Source organism: Colobus angolensis, unplaced genomic scaffold (assembly GCF_000951035.1).
Source record: "Colobus angolensis palliatus isolate OR3802 unplaced genomic scaffold, Cang.pa_1.0 Scaffold247, whole genome shotgun sequence".
Classification (NCBI taxonomy): Eukaryota; Metazoa; Chordata; class Mammalia; order Primates; family Cercopithecidae; genus Colobus; species Colobus angolensis.
The window spans coordinates 853,065-866,527 of NW_012115677.1; the positions used below are offsets into that span (position 1 = coordinate 853,065).

The window sequence follows — 13,463 nt, forward strand, 5'->3', positions numbered from 1 at the left end:
AGATGGGGTTGGCAGAGGAAAGGGCTTGGCAGGAGAATTGCTTGAACCTGGGAGGTGGAGGTTGCAGTGAGCCGAGATCGCACCATTGCACTCCAGCCTGGGTGACAGAGTGAGACTCCGTCGCAAAAAGAAAAAAAAGGAAATGCTGTTAGATCAAATTTAGAACTCATCTCAGGGGCAGCAGAATGAGGTAGTAAGATGGGGTTGGCAGAGGAAAGGGCTTGGCAGGAATGAGAGGTCAGGTGGGTGGGAAGCCGGAAGAGCCAGGCAGGCTAAAGGGCAGGACTTGGGAGCCAGCACTCTGGATAGAAGGCTCCATGGAAAGCTAGCAGGTGCAAGGATCTAAAGTGCAGAAGTCCAGCCTAGCCAACTGTGCTTCAGAGGCAGGCTAGAATTGGGCTCAGGGTATGAATTGCAGGGGCCCCAGACCTTTGAATCCCATACTCCATCCATGCAGTGGGCCTATAGCATTTGTGGCAGGTGGGCCCCTGCCTCATCATTCTGATGTTTGGTTATTTCTAATTGCTACTTATTTCTTATATTGAGACATACCTGGTCCTATCCCCTTTAGTGGATCTATCCTCATCTGTTAGTCCATTTTATGTTGCTATGAAGGAATACCTGAGACTGGATAATATATATATATTTTTTGAGACAGAGTCTCACTCTGTTGCCCAGGTTGGAGTGCAGTGGCGCAATCTTGGCTCACTGCAACCTCCACCTCCTTGGTTCAAGTGATTCTCCTGCCTCAGCCTCCCATATAGCTAGGACTACAGGCACGTGCCACCAAGCCTAGCAAATTTTTTTTGTATTTTTATTAGAGACAGGGTTTTGCCATGTTGGCCAGGCTGGTCTTGAACTCCTAACCTTAGGTGATCCACCCACATTAGCCTCCCAAAGTGCTAGGATTACAGGCATGAGCCACCGGGTCCAGCTGAGACTGGATAATTTATAAAGAAAAGAGGTTTATTTGGCTCACGGTTCTTCAGGCTGTACAAGTGTGGCGCCAGCATCTACTTGGCTTCTGGTGAGGTTTTACTCATGGAGCAGGCATGTTACATGGCAAGAGAGGGAGGAATGGAGAGGGACCAAGACAGAGGAGGGGGATCCCATACTCTTTTAAACAACCAGATTTTGCATGAACTAATAGAGTAAGAATTCACTCATTGCCATGAGGACAGCACCAAGCCATTCATGAAGAATCTGCCCCCATAACCCAAACACCTCCCACTCATGAGGCATCTGCCCGCATGACCCAAACACCTCCCACTGGGCCCATCTCCAACACTGGAGGTCACATTTCAACATGAGATTTGGAGGAAACACACGTCCAAACCATATCATCCTCCTGGTAACCCTTGGTGTCTGTGTGTATTTTCCCACTGGATTTAGTGGCTCTGTTTACTCTGTGAAATGATTCTCAAGATCTTAGGGCCCCCCATCAGCAGAAAAGCCTCTGGCTTATGGTTTTTCAGAAATATACCCATAACAACCAGTTTGGTGTTCTCAAAATACCACTTCACAAATGCTAACCCTGAAAAACAAGTTACCTTGGTAAGCTAGGTAACACCAATTTTGATCTGTAGGAGCAGTGACTATGAAATAATGGAACTGATTTCCTTTGGCTTATAATGGCCACTGAAGGTGTGCCCAGAAGAGCTCCAGCAGTGGATGCCCCTCAGAAACAACTGAGGCCGCCCCCTTCACAAGCGCCCCTCTGATTTTCCATGTCCTTCCTCCCGTCTTGCTATGAGAGCCCTGTACCAGCTGCTTGGTATATGTTAGTTGATAGTCACCATGACCTTCATTTTGAATACTTCTCTTATTTTCTTTGCCTTGTTTTTGTATTTTTCTTTTCTGTCCCACTACCTTATTACCAATCGTATCGGTAGGATTTGCTTAGACTATCTGGTGGTTCTTAGGCTGAAGAAGCAATTTGCCCCTTCCTCAAATGCTGGACATTTTAAATTACAGATACAGATTGTGGAATGTCACCTGACAATACCAGTGACAAGCATTCTAGTTCTGGCAGTGGAATTACAGGATAGCCTAGAGCATGTTCTTACCTAAGTTTCTGCCATACGGGATATTGCTTGGCACTAGGTGATGTTTAAAGAATGTTTTTGAATCTGCAGATGGCTATAAGTAGAACTTATATTATTATCTCCTATTGCTGATTTCATGTTCTGCCTCTAAAAGGTCTGTGAGCCTCAAACTGCTCTAGAGGCTTCTGCAGGCCTGTGTTGTAATTATCCATTGCATTGGTGGTAACCTCGTTCCTTGCGCATTTTTCTCCCTGGTAGTATTCCCTGATGGACCTGCTCTCCAAAATGGTGGTTGGACAGCCCCACTTTGTGCGCTGCATTAAACCCAATGATGACCGAGAGGCCCTGCAGTTCTCCCGAGAGAGGGTGCTGGCCCAGCTCCGCTCCACAGGGATTCTGGAGACAGTCAGCATCCGCCGCCAGGGCTATTCCCACCGCATCCTCTTTGAAGAATTTGTGAAAAGGTCAGACCGTCACCTTTGGGAATGCATTCTTGTAAATGTAGCTCTACTCTGGCCATCCCTGTTTCCTAAGATTGTTCCTCCTGCCCACTCTCCTCCAAATACGTAATTGGCTAGTTGCCAGCTACCATTTAGTTCTTTGAATGTTGAATTTTTATTGTGCTTCAACAAAACTGCGGTGATCCAGCAGCCACATTAAGCTTCCTTCTGATCACGTTATTTTAAATGTCCATATACATTTATATGTTATAAATCCTTAGGTCTCAAGTTCTGCAGGTGTTTTGTTGTTATGATGAAAGTATCCCTCCATAAGTGGGCCCAGATTCTGGTGGATTGGAATGCACCCAAGCACCAGTTATACTTCCAGGTTCTGGCATGATATAATATAATAATTAACACTTATGTGGCACCTAAAGTATCCTAAGAGTACAGGACATTTTAGGGTACTATTTAAAATGTATTATCTCATTTGATCCATAGAACAACCCTGTAAGCTAGACTCTATTATTATCCCCATTTTAGAAAACGTAAAGGTGAGAAAACTTGGGTATGAAAAGAAAGTAAGTGATTTTCCCATGGTTTCATGCTGGTCAATGTAGAGCCAGGATTTGAACCCAGGCAGTCTGGTTTCAGCATCCATGCTTTTAATCTCTTCAGTTCAGTCCATTCAATCAATATTTATTGAAATAAATTGCATTGCACTTTCTTAACTCAGAAAGTGCCTTTGTCTAAGAATGAAATGCTGCTCTTTTCTGAACAACTGCCATAGACATTATGTATGAATGTGATTACAAGTAGAATTTTCTGTGAAGAAATAAGGAAAACAATAACAAAAAAACACCTCTGAGAAGCACTGCTGTCTGAGGATGCCTGGAGAGGAATATTGAAATCCGTTGTATGCCTGACAAAGACAAGGCAATCAAGAAAAAAAAAAAAAAAAAAAATACATTGTAGAATCTGCCTCACTCCTTAAGCCATCTTTAGTGTCTTTTTACCTCCACTCTGAAACATGTGCCCAGGGTCTTTTTTTCCAGCTTTTTCTCAGGAGAGGATGAGTCCTAAATAAGGTAGCTTGCTTTATCAAGTCTCCCAAACTCTGCTAAATTCCGTGGAAAAGATAAGGCATAAAAAAAAGTTCTTTGCAATGAGAGCTTTTAAATTAAAATAAGAACGAAATGACTTTTTTTTTCTTTTTTTAAGTGTTTCTGAGCTTCTTTTTTCCACTTAAATTTAGAGGTGGAACAAGAAAAAAACTAGCACATGAATTTGACTAGTCAAGTATTTTTTGTAACAATGTTTGAATACATAAAAATATTTAAGAAAACAGGTCAAATGCTGAACAGATTGGCACTTCTTTGTTCATAATCAGAAAGTCATTAGGCAAGTATGAACAGGAGTTTCAAAATGCCAGTAAATCTAAGGATATCAAAGATTTCTGAGCCAGCAAGTTAATTGGTATTTTGAGCCTTTTGAACAACTTAACAAAATGGATGAGTTAGCAGTTTTCTCCCTTGATGTTATTCGACAAATAGGTACACTTCTTATCTTCCTGTTCAAGAGTGCTGTTTTGTAAACTCTTAGCAGGAAATATGCAGACAGGACCATCAAAGACAGGAAACAGAGCCGTTCAAGGTTTATTAAATGGAGGTAAATAAAAGATAAAAACTCATTTAATGTTACTCTATACTTTTGTATTTTCCGGCATTCAGGACTGAAACCCCGAGTATACACCTGGTGGTGGTATTCTTGGGATCATGTTGTTGGGTTCCAGAAAGGGAAAAGACTTCCCCAGTCCCTACATTACCCAAGTCTGTAGGCTTGGCCAAACCTAAAGTACTTTCTTGCCCCTATTCTCTTTGAGCTTTCTGGCAAAATGACTTGGAAGTGCGCTTCCTTATCTCCTACTCATAGAGCCTTTGATGATGAGGGTGTCCCCAACATCCTCTCATCAATAGGGCCAGATGAAATGTAAGTCTTTATGTTCTTGACTAGGCATGAAAAAGGCCACCTGGAAATGCTGGAGCCTCATTGTTGAGGGACATCATAAAAAACCAATCTAAGCATTTATTGTTTTTATGGTCAATGGATTCCGATGCATAGTCTCTCAGAAGGTCTACAGTGGGCAAACACATAACTGCATGTATTGGGATGTGTTCTGGCAAATGTCTAAAAAATAGGGCTGAGTCAGGCTCAGCGTGGTGGCTCACACCTGTAATCCCAGCACTTTGGGAGGCCAGAGGAGGCAGATCACCTGAGGTTAGGCGTTTGAGGCCAGCCTGTCCAACATGGTGAAACCCCATCTCTACTAAAAATACAAAAATTAGCCGGCTGTGGTGGTGCATGCCAATAATCCCAGCTACTCAGGAGGCTGAGACAGGAAAATCGCTTGAACCCAGGAAGCGAGTGTTGCAGTGAGCCAGGATTGCGCCACTGCACTCCAGCCTGGGTGACAGGGTGAGACTTTGTCTCAAAAAAAATAAAGAATAGGGCTAAGTCTAATTGTTTATTTATGAAGGTATTATAGTAAATAATGCAGTTTAGTAAGGAGACCTGAATTCTCATCTCCTCTGGTATGTAACATCTGAAAAGTAACCCAACATTCTTTAAAAGATGTTTCCTCATCTGCAGGACAAGAAGGCAGGAACATACAAAGCCACATTCTAAAGATTTTCAAGGATTACTTGCAGATGCCCGGGGCTTACTTAGTTTCTAAGTGTTCTAGGGATTTTTGCCTTCCCAATCGAGCTCACTGGATGAGAGACCTGCATCTACCTGGCTGTGATTCATAACAGTTGTTAACCATTGAACAAAATGAAATTCTTCCCTTTTTTCTTTCATTGGCATCTTCCATTTCTTCTCATGATGGCGTGGAGAACCATGGTGCCTTGGTATCTCTTTCATCTCATTCTCCTTTCTATTCTTCTTCTCTCTCTCTTCCAGAAACTAGGAGTCACCTTTGACTTCTCACTTTCTTTAAATAATCCATCACCAGGTCCTCCAGCTGACTACCTGCTAAAGTTTCTCAAAAATGTCCCCTTGGGAATCTCTCATCCCTTCTTCCATAGCTTTAGTCCAGGCCTTTTGTTATTATTATTAACAGCTCAATTTAGATATAATTCACATATGATAAAAATCATCTTTTGGAAGTATACAGTTCGGCCAGGCGCAGTGGTTCACACCTGTTATCCCAGCATTTTGGGAGACCGAGGTGGGCGGATCACCTGAGCTTGGGCATTCGAGACCAGCCTGACCAACATGGAGAAACCCTGTCTCTACTAAAAATACAAAATTAGCTGGGTGTGGTGGTACATGCCTGTACTGTGGTGGTACATCCCAGCTACTCCGGAGGCTGAGGCGGGAGAATCACTTGAACCCAGGAGGCGAAGGTTGCCGAGAGCCGAGATCGTGCCATTGCCCTCCAGCCTGAGCAACAAGATTGAAACTCCATCTCAAAAAAAAAAGAAAAAGGAAGTATACGATTCAATGCTTTTTAGTCACAGAGTTGTATAACCATCATCACCATCTTATCGTAGAACATTTCATTACCTAAAAAGAAACTCCAAACTCATTAGCCATTCTCCCCTTTCTCCTCAGTCCCACCAGACTTAGGCAACCAAGGGGGATAATCTAACTTCCATCTGTATGGATTTGCCTATTATTGACATTTCATGTAAATGGGATCGTACAACATGGCCTTTTGTGTCTGGCTTCTTTCACTTAGCATGTTTTCGGTGTTGGATGAAGTAAACACTGGTAGTATATACCAGTATTTTATTTTTTTATAGGTGAATAATATCCCATTGTATGAATATATCACATTTTGCTTCCTCATTTATCAGCAGATGAACTTTTGCGTTGTTTCCACTTTTTGGTTGTTATGAATAATGCTGCTATGAATATTCATGTATAACTTTTAATGTGGGCATATGTTTTCACTTCTTTTGGGTATATACCTATGAGTAACATTTCTTTGTCATATGGCAACCCTCTGTTCCAAGTGGCTGCACAATTTAAATTACTATCACCAGTGTTATGAGAGTCCCAATTTTTCCATATCCTCCTTGACATTTATTATTTTGTCTTTTTTATTTTAGTCATTCTAGTTGATGTGAAGTGGCATCTCATTGTAGTTTTGATTTGTGTTTCTCTAATGACTAATGATGTTGAGCAGCTTTTCTGTGTTTCTTGGTTATGTGTATACCTTCTTTGGAGAAATGTTTATTCAAATCCTTTGCCCACTTTATGTTGTTGATGTTCATGTATTCCAAATACTGGTCCCTTATCAGATAGATAATTTGCAAATATTTTCTCTTCCTCTTTTTTTTTAATGAACTACTGGTCACTTTGATATTTTCTCACTCTATGGGTTGTCTTCTTTTTTTTTTGAGATGGAGTCTCGCTCTGTCACCCAGGCTGGAGTGTACTGGCATAGTCTCAGCTCATCCAACCTCCGCCTCCTGGGTTCAAGCAATCTCATGCCTCAGCCTCTGGAGTAGCTGGAATTACAGGCACCTGCCACCGCGCCCTGCTAATTTTTGTATTTTTAGTAGAGATGGGGTTTCACCGTGTTGGCCAGGCTGGTCTCGAACTCCTGACCACCTGACCTCATGTCATCCGCCCATCTCAGCCTCCCAAAGTGCTGGGATTACAGGAGTGACCCACCGCGCCTGGCCTGGGTTGTCTTCTTGATGGTGTGCTTTGGAGCACAAAATTTTTAAATTTTGAGAAAGTTCAATTTATGTATGTTTTCTTTTGTTGCTCATACTTTTGGTATTCTATCTAAGAAGCTATCACCTAATCCAATGTGACAAAGATTTACTCCTATTATTTTTCTAGGAGTTTTGTAGCTTTAGCTCTTATATTTTAGATCTATGGTCCATTTGGATTTAATTTTTTGTATGGTGTGAAGTAGAAGTCTAACTTCATTCTTTTGTATGTGGATATCCAGCAGTTTCAACACCATTCTGTCAAAAATACTGTTATTTCCCTCCATTAAATTGTCCTTGGGTTCTTGTCGAAAATCACTGGACCGGCCGGGCGCCATGTCTCAAGCCTGTAATCCCAGCACTTTGGGAGGCCGAGACGGGCGGATCACGAGGTCAGGAGATCGAGACCATCCTGGCTAACACGGTGAAACCCCGTCTCTACTAAAAAATACAAAAAACTAGCCGGGCGCAGTGGCGGGCGTCTGTAGTCCCAGCTACTCCGGAGGCTGAGGCAGGAGAATGGCGTGAACCCGGGAGGCGGAGCTTCCAGTGAGCTGAGATCCGGCCACTGCACTCCAGCCTGGGCGACAGAGCGAGACTCCGTCTCAAAACAAAAAAAAAAAAAGAAAATCACTGGACCATGAATTTAAGGGTTTATTTCTGGACTCTCTATTCTTTTCTCTATATCTTTTCTGGACCTTTTAAAACTTTTTTGCTCACCCTCTTGCCAGTTTTCTAAGTGGACTTCCTGCCTATTTCATTCTCCAAAGAGAGAGTAGAATAGAATTTGTAAAATTCCTATCTGAGCATATTGTTTCCTTGATTAAAATGACCATCCAGGCCCCTATGGGGTGAGCTGCAGTGCTCTGGCCTGGTGTAGGGGAGTCCACCTGATTTGGCCCCTGCTTACTTTCCTAGTCTCTTCTTTCATTGCCCACATCTCAGATCACACTCTAGCCAAAACTGAATTACTTGGTGTTCCCTAACCACCCCAGGCTGTTCTAGTCTTTTGTGCTTTGCTCAGGCTATGTCGACTAAATCCTCCTTCTCCAAGCCCTCAGTCGGTTGTCTTAGCCAAGCTAATTCCTGCTCATTCCTTAGGCCTTTGACCAGGCATTAACTTTTCTGTGATACCCTCCTTAACTTCCCCAGGCTGGGTTAGGATCTCTTTTGATAAGCTTCTTTGGTAGCACTTACTACATTGTAGAGCAATTATCTACCTCTCATCTCAACCTTAACCCGCTGGGAGGCAGGGATATTTTTCAGCTCACTCCATATATATATATTATATATATATAGTGACACAGGGTCTCACTCTGTCACCCAGGCTGGAATGCAGTGGCACAATGTTGGCTCACTGCAACCTCTACCCCCTGGGTTCAAGTGATCCTCCCACCTTAGCCTCCCAAGTAGCTGGGCCACAGGCGTGCACCACTACGTCTGGCTTATTTTTTGTATTTTTAGTAGCGATAGGGTCTCACCATGTTGCCCAGGCTGGTTTTGAACTCCTGAGCTCAAGCAGTCTACCTGCCTTGGCCTCACAAACTGCTGGGATTATAGGTGTGAGCCACCATGCCTGACCTTCAGCTCACTTTATGTCTGTATTGTCCAATGCAGTGCCTGGCACAAATCCAGTGTTTAATAAATATTTGTTGAGTTGAATCAAACTCTTACCACTTCTTTTTCATCACTATTTTCTTTTTTCATCCCTTGACTCACCCTTTGATCCTTGCTCTTTGAAATATATGACAGATCCCTAGAACTGGCTTTGCTGAGGTTAAATTTTACTTGTACTGTAATGTACAACCTAGATTGATAGAATGTAAGATTTCAGGTAAGTCATAGTAGCTCTTTATCAATAAAAGGTAAGAAACCTAAAAAAAGTTGATTTAAAATAAGGCTCTAACCCAGTTTGATAATGCTATTATTAGAGGTTAATACATTGAAAGGCTAACTTTAAACAAATTTGCCTCCCTTCTCTCTATAACAAAAAATGATTTTTTTTCCGAAATCCAAAGAGATAAGCTTAATAGGACAAGGAAGACTCTTTCCTTTTCCAACTTCTTCTCTTGCATCTCCCCACCTCTCAGCTCATACTCCAGAAAAAAAAGAAACCACTTGGAGCTTCCTAACACAGCATACATACATTTTATGAAAGCACCGTTCTGTGAAAGCAGGCTGGTTACTTGGTATGTTAGTCAGGAACCTCTCAATAACAAGTAACTGAAACTCAAATGAGTTGAAACAACAATTAAAAGGGGATGATATATTGGCTTATAAAACTAGGAAGTTCAAAGACATGTCCGGATCCAGTCAATCAAACAGTTTTACCAAGCCAGTGTCTTTTTCCTTGTATCAGTTTTCTTTTTCCCTCTTTTGAGTTTCTGATAAGGAGCCAGGTTAGCTCTCCTTACATGTTGGCAAAGATGGTCCCTGGATGCTCCTATAGAAAGCATTCTGTAGGCTTAGCAACATTAGCAGCAAGAGAGTTTCTACAAGTTCTTATGCAAGGAACTCTCTGATTGTCTGAGTCTGGATCACCTGCCCACCCTTGAGCCAATTACTGTGCCCAGGGGTATGACTGGCAGACTCTTGGGTCAACTGCCAGGGATGGAGTCAGTCCCACTTGAACCATGGCCTAAAGGACTCTGTTAAAGGAAGGAGAGAGAAGGATGGATAGGCTAAAACAATAGGCATCCATTACCCTTAGTTTTAACTATTTTGTGTCCTAGAATAAATGACAACAGTTCAGAAAGGTTCACCTTAGCCCAGGTATCTACCTACCTATAGGAGCCCTTTAATTTAGAATTTTGTAGGAACAAAAATTTTGTTGACAATGACTGGATGTTAACTTTGGAATAAGAACTAAATATATATAGTTACTATTGTTTTCACTTAAGAATGGTTATCTTGTTTGTTTTGTTCAAACATGACTTCACATAGCATACTGCGGGTTATTTAAAAGTTTCCAGCTCCACCTCACTAAGCGATCAGAGAAAACCCAGTCTATTCTGGCTCAGTTTGAATTCATCTTCTTGCATTTGCCACAGTTCTCTGACTCTCTCACCCGTGATGTTCTTGTCCCACCTAGGACCCAGCCTAGAAGTGCTGCATGTCATTATATCACTTCCCTTTCTCAGAGTCTCTTCTCCTAGCCTCTATTTGTGTTTTGTTTGTTTGAGATAGGACCCTGCTCTGTTGCCTAGGCTGGAATGCAGTGGCATGATCATGGTTCACTGCAGCTTTGAACTCCAGAGCTCAAGCAATTCTCCTGCCTCAGCCTACAAACAACCCGAGACTACATGTGCAAACCACCATGCCTGGCTAAGTTTTAAATTTTTTGTAGAGACAAGATCTCATTATGTTGCCTAAGCTGGTCTCAAACTCCTGGGCTCAAGCTATCTATCCTCCCACCTTGGCCTCCCAAAGTGCTAGGATTACAGGTGTGAGCCACCACATCCAGCTTATTCTCTTCTTTTGACTATTTCCTGCCATACTTTCAGCTGAATTTTTGCTTACACTTTGTGCCTTGCCAACTCTAGTCTCTGTTTACTTTACATGATCCTTTATACTGCCACCAGAGTTACGTTTATAAAAATATCAAGGTCATCATGTCACTCTCAGGAATAAACTTCTGTGCCTCTTCTTCGTTGTCTGTAGCATAAGGTCTAAAGCCTTTAGCTCAGCAAAGTGAGGAGGCCAAAGCAATTCCATCTTGGACATTAGCCTGCTGTGTTGACTTTCGATTAACCCCAGTTCCAGTAATGCCTCTAAGATTTCTATTTCATCTACTGTTTCTTCTGCAAGAGCATCTACTTACCAGAAATCCCGTCCTTAGGTCAGAACAACCTTGACCGTAAATCTTGCCCTTAGACAGATTTACACAGCATTCTTGCTTTTCCCTGGGAGGTTGACTTTGATTGTCCTACACATTCCTTTTGAAAGAAGAGAGTTCCCTGACCCCCCTCACAGGATATGCAACAAGGGTGTGGCTCATCTGTTCAGTCACCACCACTGCTCAAACCACCTATGGGAGGGGAAGCATGTGGATGGACAAGTGCAGGAGCTGGGGCAAGTGCTTTGGGTTCCAGCCCCACTTCCCAAGTAGTGTCTAGGGGTGGGGTGTCTGCAACTCCCAAAGCCCAGGTGGGCATGTTACAGTGCACTCTTTCAGCTTTGCTGTCTGCAGATGGCTTAAGTGTTAACCAGCTCAGTGGACCCTCTGCCTTTTCCCAGGGGCAGTAGGCCAGTGTGATAGCTTTCTGTATCCTGACCTCTTGTCCCACGTCCCAGAAGAATCAGGTCATACATAGACTTGAAGGATGAATGCAGGGGTTTTATTGAGTGGTGGAAGTGGCTCTCAGTGGGATGGATAGGGAGCTGGAAGGGGGATGGAATGGGAAGATGATCTTCCCCTGGAGTTTGTCTGTCCAGTGGCCAGACTCCTCTCCGACTGCCCCTAGCAGAACTCCTCTAGGCCTTCAGATGCTCCTTCTATCTCTCTTTCTCTGCCATGCTGTTCTGCCATGGTCTGCTTGTCTCCTTGTCTGCTCTGGAGCCCGGGGGTTTGTGGTTTGCATGGGTACAGAATAGGGGATGTAGTGGGCCCAAAGGCAACTTTTTGGGTGCAAAAACAGGAATGCCTGTCCTTATTTTGGGCCAGGGGTATCCAGACTTGAGGGTGGGACCTTTGCCAGGGAACCACCATCTTCTACCAAATGTTTCTCTGTCTCCTGTTCATATCACTTTCCTATGGTATATAAGCACTGGGTTAGGGAGTTAATGGCCCAGCGATCCTCCATTTTGTCCCACTGCCATCCTAGACAAAGACATGGCTTCTGTTCATAAATCTCTATTAAATGTTTCTTTCTTTCTAAGGAACTGGATATGTCAGCCTCTTTTTTTGGCCTCTCAGCTTCCTCGGACCTCTGGGGGTAGGTCTGCCTAGGCCTGCCTCCCGCAGAACACAAAGCTTTCCATAACTGGTCTCAATTGACTATTCTCATTTTTCCCCACCAGGCCCTCCAGCCCTATGCATGATGGTCAGCCTTTGTGCCTTCTCTTCACTGACGGAAAGCCTCTTCATCTGGCAGTCTTCTCTTCACCTTTTAATCCCCAGCCCAGGCACCTTCTCTATGAAGCCTGCCTGGACTCTGCCAAACTAGCGGTTGCTCCGTCCTCTGTGCTCCCACAACTGGGTGTTGATATCTCTGTATTAGGACATATAGTCTTATTTTTATCCTAACGTGTCTGTCTGCTCCACAAGACTGTAAACTTTTACAGGGATGGAGTGGATCTTATTCATTTTTGTATCCCTAGCACTTCACATATTATGGTATCTGGCTCATGGTGTGTGTCCAGTGTTTCCTGAATGAAGGACTCTATTAATCAGGAATACATTTGACTGTGAATAGCAAATAAACATTCTTAGTGGCTTAAGCCAGAGTTTCTCAACCTCTATGTTGTTGACATTTTGGACCAGATAATTCTTTGTTGTGAGCTGTCCTGTGACTTATAAGATGTTCAGTAGCATCTTTGTAGATTCTGCATACTAGATACCAACACCTGCACCCCCAGCAGTTGTGACAATCAAAAGTATCTCTAGATGTTGTCAAATGTCTCCTGGAGGGGGAGGGGGGATTTACCCAAGTTGAGAACCACTGGCAAATAGGTTTGTTTATTTCTTCTCACATAAAAAAGAAGTTGAGAGGTAAGCTGTTTCTAGCATTAGTTCAGCTGTTCAATGATGTCATCAGAGACCTGGACACCTTCTGACCTTCTTTCATCCCTTTTGACCATCTTTAGTGTGTGAGCTGGCTTATAGTGTCACAGTCACAAGATGGCTGCTGCCCCTCCAACTATCATGTCTACATTTAAGGCAGGAAGAAAAGGAGCAGGATGAATGGCTAAGGCAGCCACATCTCTACCTTTTTTATCAGGAAAGAAAAAATTTTTTCAGAATCCATTTTACATATACCTCATTGACCTGACCTGGGTCCCACGACTATTCCTAGCTGTGGGGAGAGGTTTAGAAAGTGGAGAACAGGACTGGGGCACATTGTTTCTGGAACCCAGAAAAAAAGCTGGTGTTCATTTATCCGGGGAGAAGTGAGTGTGGAAATGGAGGAGGCAGTTAATGATGTTTCTCTCAGAGAATAAATCTAATATTTATTAATTGAATGAGGAAGTGATTGAAAGAATAGGGGCTGAAAAGGCCAGGCTCGGTGGCTCATGCCTGTAATCCCAGCACT

General features: G+C 43.1%; 1 protein-coding gene across 5 annotated transcripts in view; it reads left to right on the forward strand.

Annotated features, from left to right (window-relative positions):
* The window catches only part of MYO3B (myosin IIIB), a 501,265-nt gene that overhangs the window by 297,739 nt on the left and 190,063 nt on the right, over positions 1–13,463 (forward strand). For all 5 annotated transcript variants that reach the window (XR_001002191.1, XR_001002189.1, XR_001002190.1 and 2 more), the window contains exon 25: positions 2,304–2,509. Coding sequence is in view for 2 of the 5 variants with exons in the window: in XM_011945915.1 (XP_011801305.1) it covers positions 2,304–2,509 (206 nt within the window). In the remaining 3 variants the exon portion in view is untranslated. The remainder of the gene's footprint in view (positions 1–2,303; positions 2,510–13,463) is intronic.